Genomic DNA, 18,997 nt, shown 5'->3' on the forward strand with positions numbered 1-18,997 from the left:
ATATATCAGTTGTGAACACACAGCAACAAAAGAGCCTGTTTAGTTCTAAGGGATAAAGAGAGGTCGGGAAGTGGCCTCTTCTGGAATTACGGATGCTTTTGGTTCATAAAATCACACAGATGTCAACCTCAGGGAGAAAATGACAACGTGGGGATACGAATGCTTTCCGCTCACGAAGAATTCGTTTTGGCATAAGAATTGGTTCTACTCTAGCTGACATGGCACTTTATTCTTCTTTTCTTCTTCCACAGACTGCAATCTATAATTCGCACGTACTTAACCTGTTTTTTTTTTTTAAACCTGTAATGACTAATCACAATATTTATTCATGCACTGCCCATTCCATTGGAAAATATAGGACGCAGGCCCTTTAATTCAACAGTCGGTACTGTAAATGTTCATCCAACCTTGTAGGTGTTCATTCCACAGCGTATGTGTTAATCTCGTGGGCAAACACAGGGTGGGTCTTCAATGGTCCCATTTATTTATTGCCCAAATGGTTCGCTGCATGGTGAAACGGTTCTTCAGACTGATGGAGAATGTGTTGTATGTGGTGATGTACGGAGATTCTGAGAATGCTTCTGTATAGCACCATAAAAGGTTCCTCTATTGTCACAACGTCAAGCTTTTAGGGGCTATACAGAACCGTTTTCAAAAAGGCTCCACAAAAAAACCATAAACACCACCTTGTCCATCAACGATTCCACCATGCAAACAACCTTTTAGGCCCTTCAATACTTTATTACACCCTGCTATAACCAAGGCATAGCTCACCCGGTTCCTCTGTAGTTACTGAATGATGAGCCTTACTAGGAAATATGCCTGGCATTTTAAAAGGTTAAGCAGGAAAGAGTTCTGTGTGGAACTCATGGTTCTAAACAGAGCCATCCCCTTTAATAGAGAACCCTTTATTGAATTCATCTACAGACAGAAATGCGTTAACATAACATTGGGATCTGACAAAGCCATTAGTTCGAACACCTGCGAATGAAATCTGTGAGCAAGGTGACTGGTCCTCTCAGACAGGACAAGGAGGCCTCTGTCCACCCAAGAAACCTGTCCATCACGTCCACTCCAACATCTGATTAAAACACACTAGACGGACGGTTTCTTTAAAGTTCTGCGTTTACTGAAACCTAGAATGGGCTAATACCTTCAGCGACAAGGTAATCTAGCAGTCTGATGAAAAATAAATGTTAGTAAGGCTCTGCAAACAGCTTTAAGCTGTTAAATCCCTTTTTTGGCAACCAGTTAAGGTCACACGTTCCAGCAGCCCAGCTCGAGTTCAACAACAGCTCGAGTTGCTCTCCTGCAAGTACACAGCAAAGAATGAGAACTAAACAGAGGAGGCTCAATGAAAAATACTCACTTAGTCTCAAGGTTAACATCATTCAACCATTTGAGTCCTCTGAATTCAGCCACTGACGCACACAAACCCGCCCATAAACGCCGTTCTTCTCCTCGGGCTATTAGCCAAACAAACGCTAGCTAGTGAAGTTCAGCCCAGCGCAGGCTACGACGCCGATAACGTTACAAGACGGGAAAGATGAGCCTTTACCGTTAACAGCAGCTGCTAGAAGACGCCCGAGGATCCGCAGTGATTTCCACTGGAGCTGAGACACGTGTGAAGAAGCATGCGGAGACCCTCCCTCGGTACACACGCCCGAGCACCGCCCGGTTCACCTCAGCCGTGAGCGGGGACGGACCCAACGGTCGCTCGCTGCCTTCCTTCTTAAGCCAGTCTATTATCATGATACCGAAAGGTGAGCTTCATTCCACACTCTTTTTCGGACAAGTCCCGCCTTACTCGCGTCAGGATTGGCTAGTTGTCCGTTGGCGGATTCCGTAAGTGTGCGAAGTGCTAGCCAATCATATCACGCGTCCGCGCACTACTGCTACTTCCAACCAATCACAGCGCAGGGAGGCGGGACTGGTCTGAATACGGGTGGGTAAAAACTGAGTAGTGCGAGTGGTCAGATTTTCTAGTTCTGGCGATGATTTTTAAAACTTTTGTTGTACCTTCAAGGAGACTGACTATCTGATCAAGTGAAGGATTTATGTTTACATTTCAATGTAAATACTGAAGTCTAATATAAATCTAAGACGTTTTTCACGTTTTCTATTTAAAATAGCAACGCCTAAGCTAGTACGTCACTAAAATGCAGTTTTACTGAGCCACGTTGTCAGTAATGGCCTGAACGAGGCTTCATCTCTATTTTTCTATCACCAGACACTTTCACTGTAAGATTTAGGGTTTAAATGGCCAACAGATGGCAGTAAAGATCAAAGTGCAGAAAGGACTCCAGTGGTCCAGGCCAGGGTATGGCCAAACCACACACAAGCAGGACTTAAACTGGAATTCCACCAGTTTTTCAAAACTTCTGAATAATTCAGTTTTTACAATGTAAACAAAGTCATTCAGATTGGTATGACTGAAAATGGCCCATTGCAGAGAAGCTTACAAACTCAGATGTCTGTACAGTGGCGGTGATAGGAACCAGGGGTCACTATTTTGTCATACAACGTCACATACTGTACCTCGTCGTCATGAACGGATGAAAATAAATAGACGAAAACCCACTTTAAACCAATAACTTTGTCAGAAAACTACCATAAGACAACATGTCAGGTATCTAGCAGTATCTCATGTAGTAACTTTCTGTGAGGGAGCTTTCAGAAGTATTAAACCCTTCGGACGTCTGGTTCCTATCACTACCACAGTGAACAGTTCTCACTGTGCAAGTTTCTCCAGACATTTCACACCAAACCACTATAAATGGGTTTGTTTGTATCTCAACCATTTAATTGTGTAGAATTTTCAGTGGACAGCCCCTTTAAAGGGGTATTCTGACATAAAACTAACATTTAATCTGATGCTATGCTATGTAGTTTTTGTAGTGCAGTATTGCACCTCTCATTGGCTAGACAGAATTCCTTTAACATGCACTCAAGAATCTGATTATAATCTGATTTCTGCAGTTATCCGATTATTCCAATGGTCATATAAACACTCTGATCTAGAAATCTGATTATGAAATCTGATAAAGAGGCTGGATTTTACTCAGTAATCAGATTTTGCAGTGCATGTGAACTCTTTCTCTGATTTCTTTCCGATTTCTCAGTCTGTGCAAGCGCAAAAACAGACGGCGGTACCAGAAATAAGGGAGCAGCGATGACATGAGATGGCAGCGAACACTTTTGGAGCGATGCTGAAACCAAATATGTGCTTGATGAAATGAAGGATTTAAATATTCTTCATCTTCTGAAGATATGTGCTTATATTTTCAGGTAAAGTGGTGCAGTGTTTCAAGAAAAAGCCGCAGCATGAGGTTTGAGTTTTACGTTATGTTTACGTCACGTCTTCTCCTGTGAGTTTATTGGCTGCTTGTAAAGCGGAAATCTAATTACTGTCTGACTCATGTAGACCCGGAGTTTCCCCATTATCTGAGTACTCAAGTGCATCTAAACACACTCAGTGTTCTCTCACTACAATACTCAGCATGCATTATGCTGATCTAGAGGGTAATAAAACTGCTGTCCTAGCTAACTTTAGCGATATAGCACTAATCTCAATCTCTCTTTTATGCAAAGAAATTTTTCAGCCTGCAAAAAAATCAGCTTGCCCCCAAGTGTCCACTCCAGTGCATTTCCTAAATGTGCTTTCACCTTCAAGATACATCACCATGAGGGAGTCTTCCCAGTCCTTAAAATGTGAAATGTCACTCTAGCACTGCTGTAAGAGGCAAGCAGAGATGTTCACAACATACGCAGCGTTGGTTAAGCTTTTCATTTTGGCCAGCGGATCCCTTTAAGCGTCCGCTCAGGGAAAAGGCCGATATGTTTTCAGATGCAAGTCAGCCAGTCCTTTTCTGGTGAATCAAATAACCACAGAGGTGTGACACAGCAGAATATTGCCTGCTGCTGTCCATCAAGGCTTCTTCGTTGCCAACACTGCAAATTTTAGTCATATCAGATCAAATAGCCTGGCTGGTGAGTCACTAACTAGACTGGTTGATGTGGTGTAGTAGGTAACACCTCTGCCTTCTATGCTGTAGACTGGGGTTCAATCCACCACCTGGCCAAGGACCCTACACTATATCAGTAAGAGTCCTTGGGCAAGACTCCCAACACAACCGTCAACCGTCTTCTTTTTACCCCTACCCCTTGTTTTTGAGTGTCACCCTATCCCTTTGGAACGGAGTTACAAGTGGCAGTGGTTGAAATCTTGCCCTACGAAATGGCACAACCCTCAAATAAAAAACGAAAAAACATTTTATTAACGGCTACTAGCGCTGCTCTCTAGGCAACCTGACCCATCTTCAGTGACAGCAGAGGAGGGAAAAGTTCAACAGCCTCACTGCTGGGCTTTAGTTACATTTAGGCTGTCATATGCCTTCAAAGAGGCAGGGCAATTATTTATCACCCACCACTAATTCTTCAGTGATATGAAGCTGAAGTCAGACATTCACCAGATTCTCGTTCGAATTTTAGTTAGCTAGCTACGGAGACATTAGCATGCTCTTAGCGATTTTTTGTGCTTGTTATTATATCAGTGGCAGGAGCGAGGGGTGAATCGGGATTGGGCCTTCGCCTACCTGTGTAAATTGATCGAATTCTAAGTTGCTCTGGATAAGAGTGTCTGCCAGATGCCATAAATGCAAATGTAAAAAACTACAGGTTGATTTTGTTCATAGCACAGAGGGTGATCTATGATGTCATGAGCCATGAGATAATTTTCTTAGAAATGAGAATGGGTTTGTGCTGGCTCGGCTGTTGTTGTTGTTGATTATGGCACATCATAGCAACACAATTCTTGAAATCTGGCCTTGCTAGACTGCTTCAACTGCTATACTGTGCTTTTTTGCTATATGATGCACTAAAATAAAGCGACTACCTGGAAAACCAGTGAAAGAAAAGAGGTGATTTACCCAAATATGGTTGGAAAAAAAAGTAATGTCCCTTTAAGAGACTGAGCGGCTGAGAGAGAGAGATCCCCTGAGAGCATATAGCTAGCCTTGAAGGATTGCAGTTGATATCCGCTTTGCTGCTCAAATATTATTCCAGGTTGGATACTGGCCTGTTGCGGTTTCAATCTAGAGAGCTATTAATAACACCATCTGAAGAGAGGGAAATTAGAGAAGTCCTCCAGGACTTTCAAAGCAGCGTATCTTGTCAGGTCATGTATAACAATGGTTTGACCTTGTACTGTGGCTAATCAGTGCTGCTTAGTGTCTCAATCAGTCCATCCTGTTCATGCAGAGCTACAAACCCGGAATTCCAAATAAGTGTGGACAGTATGTAAAATGCCAATTAAAAACAGAAAGCTGTGATTGGTCAATTCTGTTTGACCTGATATTTGATGTTTTACTGTCTGAACTTTCAGTGCAGTTTTGACATTGCAATTATGATGCCTGCAACACATTCCAAAAACGCTGGGACAGGAGCACGTTTACCAGTGTAACAACACCTTTACTGTTAACAGCACTTAATTAACATTTGGGGACCGAAGACATCAATTGATCCGGTTTTGAAAGTGGATTTTTTTTTTTTGTTGTTTCCTCAGTTACATAAAGGCTACAGCAGACTTCTTGTGCAGACTTCACGCAGAGGCTTCACTTGCCATGTCGCGCACATGGAAGATGGGCGAAATTTGTAGATGAAAACACTACATGATAAAGCCTGTGATTGGTCAGTGAAAAAGAGGCCATGAAGCAAAGATGGAAAACTTTGAAGAGTTACATTTCACAAGAAGTACGACAAGCACTTTGGCGAACACACCAATATTTCACAATGTTCAAAAACATGTATTTGTTAAATAAACAATGAAAACCCCCGAAATGTAAGATGTCTAATTAGTAGTAAGCACCAAAACATATAGCTTGACTTAGGTTTGACTTTTGTTGGTTTTGCATTTGAATGCTTCTTGTTCAAATTTTCTCGTTCCACCTTAAAGGGCGGCAGCATTCTGGATTTGCACGTCGCCACAGTTAGAACTGTGATAGAATCGTTTTCCATTGGTCATGGAACTTATCACAAAATGTCATAGCGTCACCTGCATTAGTGAAGCGTCAACGACAGGCGACACAAAGCTGCAGAAAGTATGGACCTTTGTATGTTGCACTTCATAAAGAGCCCATGTTTTCAGCAGGAGGCAGACAGGTCAGTCTAATGCCCACAGTCTCTGATTAGACAGCCATGCATTTGTAACACGTCATGTTGAAATAAGCATGAAGAAGATGTCAGCATTTGTTGCTACAAACTGTTCCAACATGACTGCACACCAGTGAACAAAGCAGGTCCATAAAGACATGGATGAGCGAGTTTGGTGTGGAAGAACTTGACTGGCCTGCACAGAGTCCTGACCTCAACCCGATAGAGCACCTTTGGGATGAATTAGAGCGGAGACTGTGAGCCAGACCTTCTCATCCAACATCAGCAAATGACAGACTCTGTCTTTGGAACTTTATGCTGGTAACAATCTGAATGATCAGTTTTTCCTTTGGCTCAGAGAAAATGACTAATGAGAAATGCTTCCACTGTGCATCAGTCCATTTCAGATGAGCTTGAGTCCAGAGAAATCAGCACTGAGTTTGTTTACTTAATAATACAATCATTATCTGATTTCTTCTAGTTATCTTATAATTCAAATGGTCATTTAAACGGCATAGTCTGATTTCTTAAATCACAGTAAGGTCTAGAAATCTGATAAAGAGAGCTAGATTTTAGTTCAGTAATCAGATTTCTCAGTGCATATATACTCTTACTCTGATTTCTTTCAGATTTCTCAGTCTGCGCATGAGTGACAACAAGCTGCAGAACTGGAAAAGCCAAGCAGCGATTAACACAGCACCCACAAGATGGCATCAAAACACTTCTACCGTGACGCTGAAAACAACTACATGCTTGCCGAAATGAGGAATTTAAAGACTCTTCATCTTCTAGATAGCACATGTTTATATTTTCAGGTTAAGTAGCTCAATGATTAAAAATAAAAGCCGCGGCATGAAGTTTGAGTTTTACATTACGTTTATGTCATGTCTTCTGTGAGTTTATCGGCTGTTGTAAAGCAGAAATCTGTTTACTATCTGACTCGTGTAGACCTGGAGTTTCCCATTATCTGATTATTCAAGTGCATGTAAATGTGATAATCAGATTACTGACAAAATCTGATTTTCTGCAGTTATTGGCTTATTAAGTGCATGTAAACATGTAAAACGTAGAGGGTGAAATGCCTAAAATCCATAGATGAGCAGTTACAGATGCCTCGACCCATAATTCCTGATAAATAACTCGGATGCACATTTTTTCCCCAAGCATGTTTCTAGTCTTAAATTGCCTCTTTCACAACTTTTTTGGCATCACATCCAGAAATATTTACAAAAACAATGAAGCTGATATGATAAAAAATTGCATATCTTGTCTTTGTACTGCTTTCATTTAAATACAGGTCAAAGTGGATCTACAAGTCACTGCTGTCTGTTACCTGCTGTCTCAGCTTTTTGAATGGGGTTTGTGATACAGTATGTTTCCAGTGTGTGATACATTTGTAAAAATAACACTGTCTGTACTGTTAACCCTTTAAACTCTGAGAACTCCAGACTAAACACTTCAATGCTTCATCTTCATCAACAACATACTATATTAGTTTATTAGCGACTAATTTATAGCAGTTACTGGATAACATATGGTGCAGACTGTTAGAATAAAGGTTCTGTGCAGATACATCATTCATCAAGTTACAAACAGTACACATGTCCCCTCAAAGCTACAACATTGGTTTTAAAGTCCAAATGTGAACCGTTTACATTTTTTCCAGGTAAAAAGTTCATATTTGTCCCGAATGTTTTAAAACAGAACAGTAAAATAAAAGCCTGGAGACGAGACGGGGTGTGTGGAGTCAGTACAGCGTAGAAAAGATCATTTCAGTGGATTATTGTACAGTTATGTTCCCTGAGATGTACCCTTGAGTGTACCACCCCAGTGACAAGAGGGGTCCTGCCCCAGTGATGGTTTACTACCTTAGTTTCTGAGAGTGTACTTGCATAACCCTTGAAGGTCTAGCGTTATTCCAGTCATTTCTCTATACTATTTAGTTATATAATTACATGATCAATTACTAGTTAATTACAGACGAAATTACATTGATATTCAAATCATATGATGCATCAAAAGGTTTGCATTCATGTTATTGAATTATTCAGTTTGTGTCGAGGGCAGTAACTGATAACAGCATGGCACAAATGTAAAAGATGTCTCTTCTCTCCCTTTTCTACTTGCACACACGCCGGTGGGGTCAACTGAAAGTTTATTAGCCACATTTTAAAAATAATTTCTCAATAATTTCAGAGTATGAAATAATTCGTATGAAATTATGCCATGCTTTTTGTTATCATCTGTGGTTACTGTGACTTCTAAGGGTGAAGCAATGGAATTGAAGCACGAACCCACAACCTGGAGCGTTCTGTCGCGTTTATGTAACAGCTTTGCCAAGAAAAAGGAAATGTCAAGCAAAGATGCTCTAAACATGCGTTTTTAGGAGTAGCGCAAAGAAAAATGTAATGTAGATCGTTTTCCCAGTATGAATGAAAAAGATTCATCCCATTTCAAAGCGCCATATTTTTACAACCTTGAGGCGCCTAGGAACCAATCACAATCCAACTGAAAGAAGGGGGGGTTAGAGTTTCTGACTTTCAGTGGAAGACAGCTCCCTTCAGTCTGTGAGGAGTCCCCTGAGCAGAAAGCGCTCTGCGTTGTCCACTCCAATAAGAGTGAATCTGTCATAACAGCGTAACGTGATTTTAGTCGAGCGTTCATCGATGGTTCCACAACACTGGACGATCTCCGAAATCGCACGGAAAGAGCTGTGAGTGCATCGACACCCGACACGCTCAACCCAGTATGGGATGAACTTGACTATGGCGTTGATGTCTGAACAGCTGGATGAGGTTCATATTGAGCACTTATATTATTACATAATAAACTTTATGCTAATTTAAACCATTTACAGTTCACTGCATTGATCTCCAATGATTTACAAGTGAAATGAATCATTTTGAAATCGGATGAATCTTTTTGAATCAACCTGTGAAAATATAACTGCCGTCCAAAGGTGCTTCTTTTGTTTTGCGCTGGAACATGGCAACAGATTTTCGGTGGCACAGAGCTGAAACTATGAACCCCAAACATATCTTGGCTTATCAGCTATATCAACTAGATTTGGCATTTCAAAAAAGTAGATCCAGCAGTTTAGAGTACAGCGGCCATCGTTAGTTTGCAAAGAGTTGAGCGGAATAACACAGATATGGTGAAAAGTCTGCTTGTATTGGACATGACCTTACATCTAGAACACTTTTCAACCAATCAGATTGTGTGGTAGGCTTGTGCATAATAAATAATATGTTAAAATGAATAACCTCATAACAGGCCTGCATGTTTAAGGGGTTAATTAATGTTCAGAGCATAGAAGGTTGATTATATAAGTGTTATACTTTGTTACACTGCACTGTGATGTTCTTTCAGATATTAAAGGCCAGATTTGCAGAGCGGAGGAGCTTTAAAGGACTTTCCAGAGTTAACATAAATGTGAATGAAATGCCAGGACAGGCTGTTCCAGACTTTGAATTCCAAATATTACTGCCGCTTTCGACTGCTGATGTCACTACAGGGTCATTTTGATGGCCTAGAGATGGAGTTACAGCAGCACCACATATTTACTAATGGCATGGGCTGATGATAGAATGATTTTCCAGTGCACTGGTCCACAGGCCGAAGTAAGTGTCTTGTGTCTGAAAAACACTGAAAAAATTCCCTTTGAATTTGCATGATTAAAATGTGGCACATGGATAAAATGTGTTACATTAACACAATTCTTGCTTTAAAAAAAGGAAAAGAAAAAGTAAGAAAGAGATAGTGTTGATATGTTTTAGTTTAGTTTAGTTTAGTGTTACATTCAAAAGAAATATGTCATATTATTATTATTACTATTATTATTATTATTATTATTATTATTATTATTAAGCCTGAGGCATTCACTGAGACAGTATTAAGCAGAGGTAATACAAAATCTTCATTTATGGGGTATTGACCCAAACCCTAACCCCTAAATTTCAACATTGTATTTATTTATTTATTTATTGCTTTCTTTTAAAGTGAAGTTGAATGTTTCAGATTTTCTCATGTTTTTAATTTTTAAGTTCTGAAACACAAAGACTTTTTGTCCATAGGCAGAGGCTAATTTTAGCCACGCCCCTGCATTTTCGAGCAGGAAGTGAGGCTGCATCCCTGTCCCTCATGGCCACATGGTGAGCAGTTAGATCCCCCTGTTTTAAAGTAAGTCTGAAAATCAGTGTGAATCATTAAGAACTGTCACTACAGAAACACACATTTTCTGCAGTGAAGTCAACATTTTTGTGTTTTAATAAAAAGAAATAGATTTTATGTGTGAACAGCTGTTCAAAGCTGTGTTTCCTAGTCATGTACTCTGTGATACTGTATATATATTTTAATTTTAAAAGTTTGAAATGTCTTAAGACTTTGTTTGCATCATCTATATTTCCAAAAGTATATGCTCGTCTGGCTTCAGCTATAACAGCTTTGACTCTTCTGGGAAGGCTTTCCACAAGGGTTAGGAGTGTGTTTATGGGAATTTTTGACCGTTCTTCCAGAAGCACATTTGTGAGGTCAGACACTGATGTTGGATGAGAAGGCCTGGCTCACAGTCTCCGCTCTAGTTCATCCCAAAGGTGTTCTATCAGGTTGAGGTCAGGACTCTGGTCAAGTTCTTCAGCACCAAACTCACTCATCCATGTCATTATGGACCTTGCTTTGTGCACTGGTGCGCAGTCATGTTGGCTGAGCCCAACTTCTGAAAAACAACCCCACACCATAATCCCCCCTCCACCAAACTTTACACATGGCACAATGTAGTCAGACAAGTACTGTTCTTCTGGCAACCGCCAAACCCAAACTCGTCCATCGGATAGCCAGACGGAGAAGTGTGATTCATCACTCCAAAGAACACGCCTCCACTGCTCTAGAGTCCTGACGGTGCTTTATACCACTGCATTCAGCGCTCTGCATTGCGCTTGGTGATGTAAGGCTTGGATGCAGCTGCTCGGCCATGGAAGCCCATTCCATGAAGCTCTCTATGCTGTTCTTGAGCTGATCTGAAGGCCACATAAAGTTTGGAGGTCTGTAGAGATTCACTCTGCAGAAAGTTGGTGACCTCTGCGCACTATGCCCCTCAGCATCCGCTGACCCTGCGCTGTCATTTTACGTAGCCGACAACTTCGTGGCTGAGTTGCTGTCGTTCCCAATCGCTTCCACTTTATTATAATACCACTGAGAGTTAACTGTGGAATATTTAGTAGTAAGGAAATTTCATGACTGGACCACGCTGGAATTCACTGAGCTCCTGAGCACAACCCATTCTTTCACTAATGTCTGTAGAAGCAGTCTAACGCCTAGGGGCTTGGTTTTATACATTTATTTATTTTATTATAAATACACCTCAAATATTGTAGTGGTAAAAAGATGTTAAAAGTTATCAAAAGATACGCATAAAAGTACGCAGACATTTCTTCCCACTCCTAGGCCCAGAGAGTCCAATCTTGTAAGTGGAGTCTCTTTGTGTTGGATTGTTTTCAGTGGCGCCATCCATCACAGTTGGAGTGTACTGCAGCTGTGGCTGTCAGCTGGCCCAGCCCCGGACTCCAGTTACAGGGGTAAGTAGTTGGCAGTGCAGAGACCCGTCCGAGGCGTTTTTTTGCTTGGACACAGACTCTGCAATCTGACCTGTACCTTGTGCTGAATGTGCCACAGGAATTTCCCATCAGACTGTCAACGTTTTACTTAAAGAGGCCCCTGACATCATCAGAACCAGCGCAACCTTGAGCCTGATCCAGTGTCATCAATAGTCTCCAGCTGACCATTGCAATGATGGAATATTTTGGCCAGGTTTACCACATAGACATGACTTATTGGCATATTTGGCCTTTGCCATAATGAAAAGCATTGCAAGACAACTGGTGCACTTTTTTTTGTAGCTATTGTTACCAGGCTTGACTGAAAGCTGCCAATAATTCATTCAACCTAACGAGAAATTACAACCATTTCTGTCAATAAATGCATTTAAAGGGCAATATTAATTTTACATATCGCTACTGTTGGAACAAAACCTCGTATCTCCAATTTTCAGTTTTTGACATAATTTGAAAGTGCCTGTTGGTCTTTAGATTTTGTGTAAATTTCATGGTGAAATTATGAATGGACCAATGAAAACGCTCCAAAATTGCTTAAACAATCCATTTCCATTGACTAACATTAGAAGTAAAGACCGTTTTTGCCCTTTCCTGTAAAGTTACGTGTTGTTCTTTGGACAGCGATGATAATCAAACATTTCTCAGAAAATCCTAAGAGGCACTTTGCAGAACGTTCTACATGGAACAATGTGATCAAAAGAACCCGAGGTTTCAGGTGACCTATGAGGAGACTGAGGAATAAATAGTCACTGCCTTTTCTTTAGAATAACAAACTGCCTTTCCTGAAGACAAGTCTGACAGCAGCTATTTGGAGGGCTCTGCAGGTTCTGTGCACAAGCTTCAGATTCCTCCACGTGCAACACTGTGTGTCCTCCCTTTATGAGTGTGGCTGACAGCAGTGATGCGGAGAATGACTCAACAACACCAGAGTGTCGCCAAGAGTGTGTGTGTGTGCGTGTGTGTGCAGAAATGCTGACAACTCCGACAGAGAACAGTGACTCCACTCTTAACACCCGTCAGGTCAGAGAAACCCACACCTTTCTCTATTTTCAGCCGTCACTGCTCAGAAACGGAAGATTCAGTATTCAGAAGTGAACTGTGCAAAAGTCAGAGACCACCCTTTATTCGATTTCCGGTCTATATGGCAATAAAATGCCACTCGTCCTTTGTCGTATTTTTCAAGAGCTATTTAAGAAGAGATCAGATATGAGAGACTTCACTTGTATGTGGAACTGAAGTTCAAAACGGGACCCTTAACAAACATGCAAGACCTAAAAGACCCCCCAGATCGGTCACCATCAGATAAACAGTACTTAAAGCTTTCATCTTTGAGGAGCTTTCATCTTGCTTCAGTGTGTCTGTCCATCCCTCTATTGTGAGAAGATGACCCAGCGCTATGGGTCTGATAGGATGGGTAGCTGTCAAGAGAAAAGCAGGCACAAAAAAAAGAGAAGAAAGAAGCTGGTGGTGTTTTCAGAGTGATGGACTAGCCACCCCAGAGCGTTGGTTAGGTGGATTCAACCCCCCCTCCACCCCAGCACTGTACTGTGGGGCAGTCAATTCCAATGCTCTCTGATTTCAAAGGAAACATCAGATGAGCAAGTATCTACAGACAGGTCTATGACCAGGTAAAAGGGGGATAACAAAGTATCAGAGAAACAGATGGACTACAGTCTGTAACTGTAGAACTACAAAGTGCAGCTATACAGTAAGTGGAGCTGATTAAATGGACAATGAGCATAGACACAATGTGGTAGTCATTATGTTATGCCTGCTTGGTGTATAAATGTTATTAATATAACATTGGCTTTTCAAGGCCCATGACACCCTAAAGCACCTCTTTATACATGCTAATGAATCAAACCTCTACCTGAACTAAACTTTTAATCCCTACCACATTAGTTTTCTGTGTTGAAGAGGAGATTTTTATTATGATTAGAGTTCGATGAAAAGCTATTGCTGTGTGTACAGCAGAAAGAAATCCTACCCATTACACTTTGCCAAGAAAAGATGCTCAAATAAATTCATAGTTAGACTTTAGAAACCATTTCCAAGTCTGGCTCAGTCTAGTAGTGCTGTTCATAGACTACAGTTGAGTGCTTGTGCAGGAAGGTTTGCCAATTTTTTTAGGACACGCCCCACTCATTATCATATAAAATGACTAAACCTGCAGGAATCAAGGAAATAGGACAAGTCAGAAGTTGGAAAGTAAAAAGAGCCAGTAAGTGATAACGTGAAGGATTAAAACAAACGTTTTGAATTTTTGATTCGCTTTTTTAAACACCGTTTATTCACTGTAGTCCAATAATTCAAAGCTGTGTTATTTTGAAGCTTTTCTTTTCATCAGATAGCATCTTTAAGATAAGATAAGATAATCCTTTATTAGTCCCACAGTGGGGAACTTCACAGTATTACAGCAGCAGCAGAGTAACAGGAGTAAGGCACTCAGTAATAGAAATGGGAAACAGTATAAACCTTATCAACATTATAAATAATAAAAATTAAAGCTAAATCTCTAGACTATTTACTGGAAAATAAGGATAATAATAAAATAAAATAAAATAAGAGTTGCATAGAAATATGAAACTTCAGATTTCTTACTTCAGAATTCTTAAACTTCAGATTGTCACTTTGTCCTATTATAAGAAATACATCTGAGGAATAAGTAAAACAGAAGGTAAACTATAGAAATTTTGGTCCCACTTTAGATGAAGTGTCTCTAATAACTATGTAGTTACACATGAATAACATATGCAACAACACTAAGTACTGATGATTTAGTCAGTGCTACAGATGGATTACAGAAGTACAGCCCATGTAATTACACAAGTGTGTCATATGTATAAGGGGACAGTTCCTGTGTAGTTGTTATGTAGGTCCTGTGTAATAATGCAGTAGTAATATAGACTTTGTTTTGTAATGTAACACATTTGATTAATGTCATGTAAGTTACATGTTAATATAAGGGGTCTGTTCTCCTGTCACATATACATACAGAATGGTTTAAAGCTTAAACTTACAGTGTAACAGCACTGGCAACATAAATGCTGGCTAAATGTTAGGAAAGCTGGCAGATACAGTGTAAGTAAAGTCTTAATGTAAGTTATTACATAATTTCTTTTACTGCTGGAACAGACTTCTGAAAAAACTGCTGTTACAGTCTGATTACAGATGTAATTACATTTGTGTTATTACTCTTGTGTAATGACATGAGATTGAATAGGCTGTTACAACTATCAAGATACACTTGTGTAAATATATGAGGCAAAACTGAAGTTGATGCACATGTGTTTTTACACAGGATGTACTTCTGTAATCCATCTGTAACTGTGATTAAATCATCAGTAGTTACATTGTTGGTCACTGTGATGATGCAAGCTGGTCTCGCACATCACCAACAGCCATGAGCAAGACTGAAAGGGACAAAGGTATGACGGAGCCTTTTATTGTAATTAACATAAAGAGACTTACCTGTTACTTACCTGTTTCCTGGAAAGAGTGGCGGCGCGGGTCATTCGGTCCTCTTGTAGGTCTGCAGGCCTGGGAGGGACACAGGGACAGCGGATGCAGGGTTCGACCTGGGGAGAAAGACAGACAAAACTGTTAATGAACTAACGGCAAGTATCGAACACCGGCTTTGAATGACATTTGTAGATATATGAACTTGAATATGCTGAATGCGCATGTACTGTGAGTGGGACCGTGGCGGTTTTGCCTTGTGAATACCTGAATATAATTTTGGTTTAGTCCACTGGGAGGGGCTATCGGTATTTAAGGTCAGGCCCAGGATGCCGATATGCATCCCTGAGGCAGAAAGGGAAATTAAGTGAGAAAAGTCAAGGAAGAGTAGCAAAATGCCTGTCATGCATTTGAATATTATTTATTTATTTATTCATAGATCGTTTATAGTGCTGTTTGGGATTTTTTGATGACGTGTGCTGTAAAGAAATGGGGCGAGGGAAATATTTAACCAGCCTTTTGCTCAAACTTTTTCCAAACATGCCAGCATGGTCACCTCCAGGCCACTTCGAGCCCACTCTACCACATCCACATGTAACTGTACAGTTAGTTGAGACAATATAAAGTGGAACCGAAATGTTATATTCTGGGTGGTCTAGTCTTCATTTCAGGACAGCTGATGCAATGTTTTTGGGATTGCTCTTGGACACTTCCAGGACAAATCCCTGATCAGTATGTATTCAGCTGGATAGTTGATGTAAACTACATGCATAGCAAACTCCAGTCGTCTGAGAGTTAATCACTTGAATCATCTGTAGTCTAATACTTGGGGAGAATGCAAACATTTAGGCACGCGTCACAGTATCTCCCGTTGGTTTGCCGTCAGCAGTAATCATAAAGTCTTGATGAGCTGAACTTGAGAAGGCTGAGGCCTCTTTTGACCCCCCCCCTCAACCCTCCAACCCCCCCATGGGGCTGTGATACTCGTATAGGTTAAAAGCTCTTGGGATTAGTCACTCTGCCCATTCATCACTAGAGTAAACCAATCGGTAAATGCTTCACATGATGCATGGGTCCCAAAATAGCAGCACAGTGGTATTTAAACTGCACTCAGCAGTGAAGCACCATCATTGTTAGTTATCAGTCACACCAAAAGCTATTATCTAATGTAATTGGGGCATAGCTGGAGAAGATGCACTGCCTGAGCAGAACGCCCAGGTCTTACCTGGTCAACTCGTACAGTGACGTGAAGGAAAATGACGAGACCAGGAGGGAATCATACGAGGCCACCTGGCTGGACCTGGTGATGGAGACGAGGCCAGAATACAAGTATGTTTCGCTTATTTCCTTGTTCTTCGTAAAGAATGTCAGAAGTCATAGAAGGACAACTCTTGGTTCCCTAAAAAACCAAAGAACCATTTTTGTGAGCGAGGTTGTTTTGCCTAGAACCACATGTCCAAGCCAAGAACCATTTATCTTTATCCTTAAAGAGATACTCTGGCCAAAATTAAAAACCTAACCAGCACTGCATCTGTTGTAAACGTGCCTACTCACCTCTTACAGCAGCTCTGGTAGTGCTAACAGCCAAGTTTTCTGGTTTAAAGACTAAGATACTCCCCTTCTGATGATGTATTTTGAAGGTGGAAATGGATGTTTTAGTGTGGATTCATGGAGGCGGACTGAAATTGTGCTAGCTGGCTGAATAATTCCTTTAAGAAAGAAAAACCGATGACTAGCTGGGGTTCGTGCTGCGTCACTAATGCTAGCTTGCACTGCAGACGTGTTTTCTTAGCTAGCAATTAGGATTTGTTGAGCACTGTAGGGATTCCCGACAACTGTGTAATGCATTCTGGGTATTGTAGTGAGAGACTGCTGAGGGACAAAAAGACAAAAATGATCCAAAATTGTGAAACTGATGAGGCTGAGGGACACAATGTTGCACTATATAATGTAACAATGCATAAAATTAAATGCTAGTTTTAGGCCAAAACTGATCAACGGACTTAATACGCAATAATTAATATTCAGTAACTTGAATAAACTTGTTTTGCACTATTAGCTCCAGATTAGAACCATTTGCATAGATAATATATTCCCTGTGAGAATTTACTAAGTAGAATGCATGTGGCCACTTCATTAGAAACCCCAAGCTTGTAGTTCCATCTTGCTGACCATTCACAAGTAGTACAAGCCATCCTCAAGCCCTTCATCAGTGGTCAGTGTCTGGCCACAGAACTGCTCTTGATTATTGTCCAAGTGGGATTTGCCACCCAAATAATATCTGCTCAACAGCAGTCCTGTGGTCAGGCACTGAAATATCACAAGTGGCTGACAAACTAGCTACAAGCTGTACAACCATATTACAAACTGTACATCTATATATTGGAGCCATGCAGTGTATGTTTCTAATAAAGAGGCCACCCTTCATGTATTTACTCGGCATTCAAAACCATAAAGTAAAAGATGTACATATTGAATGAGTTTTTCTGAGAAAATTAGACATAAGATAATCCGCTTGCATCTGAAAGGAGCCTTTTAACAACCATGCAAGACCTGGTAGACCACCAAAACTACCTCCATCAGGTGCTTACGAACGGTAATTAAAGCTTTCATCTGTGAGGAGAAAATCAAGCTCCACTCTTGCTTCAGATCTGAAAAGGTCCACGGGTGTTTCTGTCCGTCCTTCCACTGTAAGAAGACGGTTCTATGGGTCTGAAAGAATGGGTAGCCGTCAGGAAGCTGTTACTAAGAAAAGAAAATGGGCAAAAAGGAGAAGAAAGAAGCCGCTGGTGTTCTCAGAACGGTGGCCGTCCCAGAGCCTAAACATCAACATCATGGAAAGTGTTGCTTGGATCAAAGTCATTTCTAAGACTGAACTTTGAAGTATGGGAAAATGTCCCTGAAGATTTCTCTAAAAAACTGAGAGCAAGTCTTCTGAGAAGAATGGAAGCTGTTATAGAGGCAAAGCATGGACTAAAAACTAAAGTGATGTATTTAGTTGTTGAGTCTTCTGCGCAGATTCTGTTAAACGTTTTCTGCTTTTGTCCCTGACGTTCAAACATCTGCACTTAACTGGAAATTAAGTAGATGAAGGTTCTGCTCTGACTTCTGCACAGTATTATAGTCTTTTAAGGTCTGTCAGGTTTCATGTAATGGCCACGTTGGAATGATATAATATTTACTATGACTGGATGCCTTTTCTTGCAGAAACACGCTCGCAGAGAAAGACTCGTCAAGGAAGGAGAGTTACGAGCGAAAGCAGGTGGTTCATTTCATCGTCCGCAGGTTCCCCAACCAGACGCTTTGCATCGGCCAGGATGGGATGACGATGCATGAATATTTCCTACCTTACAAAAATGTTCTCCCAATACCGATTTTCGTGCCTCGGGACATCACAGCTCTGCACGAGACAAACCAGGAGCCGTCTCCTCCTTATCTGCAGTCAATCATGGACAGTGAGAAGAGCTGGAGTGAGAAGAGAGAACCAGTGGCTGACATGAAAGGCAAACAGCAACTAATCCAGCCCGACAGGGTGGAATTCAGGACATCAGGCCTCATTTCACCACCAAGGGATGCTGCCCAAAGGACATGATATGCGTCATATCTTATGTGTAGACTTAAACTGCTTTTTATAGTTTTGGGACAATAAATGTCCAAAAGTTTGAACACCTGTTCAGCCAACTTCCAAAAATGAAGGATATTAACCCTCTACTACACGCATTATGAGAGCAATTTAAAAATTATTTCATTCACTATTCTTGCATAAATTTATCCTTGAT

At 40.8% G+C, this 18,997-nt stretch overlaps 2 protein-coding genes and 1 long non-coding RNA gene across 4 annotated transcripts in view; 2 read left to right on the forward strand and 1 right to left on the reverse strand.

Moving 5' to 3' along the window:
* Positions 1-1,959, reverse strand: part of rnf144b (ring finger protein 144B) — a 35,455-nt gene extending 33,496 nt beyond the window's left edge. Inside the window, exon 1 of one of the 2 annotated variants that reach the window (XM_037534148.1) lies at positions 1,559-1,946. The gene's annotated coding sequence lies outside the window, so the exon portion shown is untranslated. Of the gene's footprint in view, positions 1-1,558 lie in introns of both variants that reach the window. The other variant, XM_037534149.1, reaches the window with a different exon arrangement.
* On the forward strand, positions 1,625-7,016 carry LOC108440760. The gene is made up of 3 exons (XR_001858877.2): positions 1,625-1,763; positions 3,123-3,288; positions 6,780-7,016. It is a non-coding gene; the product is annotated as an uncharacterized LOC108440760 (long non-coding RNA).
* A 9,358-nt stretch (positions 7,017-16,374) lies between these two features.
* zmp:0000000930 (telethonin) lies at positions 16,375-18,940 on the forward strand. Its single transcript, XM_017719835.1, has 2 exons — positions 16,375-16,547; positions 18,426-18,940. The coding sequence occupies exons 1-2, from the start codon at positions 16,411-16,413 to the stop codon at positions 18,808-18,810; spliced, it is 522 nt and encodes a 173-aa protein (XP_017575324.1). The 5' UTR covers positions 16,375-16,410; the 3' UTR covers positions 18,811-18,940.
* Positions 18,941-18,997: the final 57 nt, after the last annotated feature.

Source organism: Pygocentrus nattereri, chromosome 24, assembly GCF_015220715.1.
Source record: "Pygocentrus nattereri isolate fPygNat1 chromosome 24, fPygNat1.pri, whole genome shotgun sequence".
Taxonomy (NCBI): Eukaryota; Metazoa; Chordata; class Actinopteri; order Characiformes; family Serrasalmidae; genus Pygocentrus; species Pygocentrus nattereri.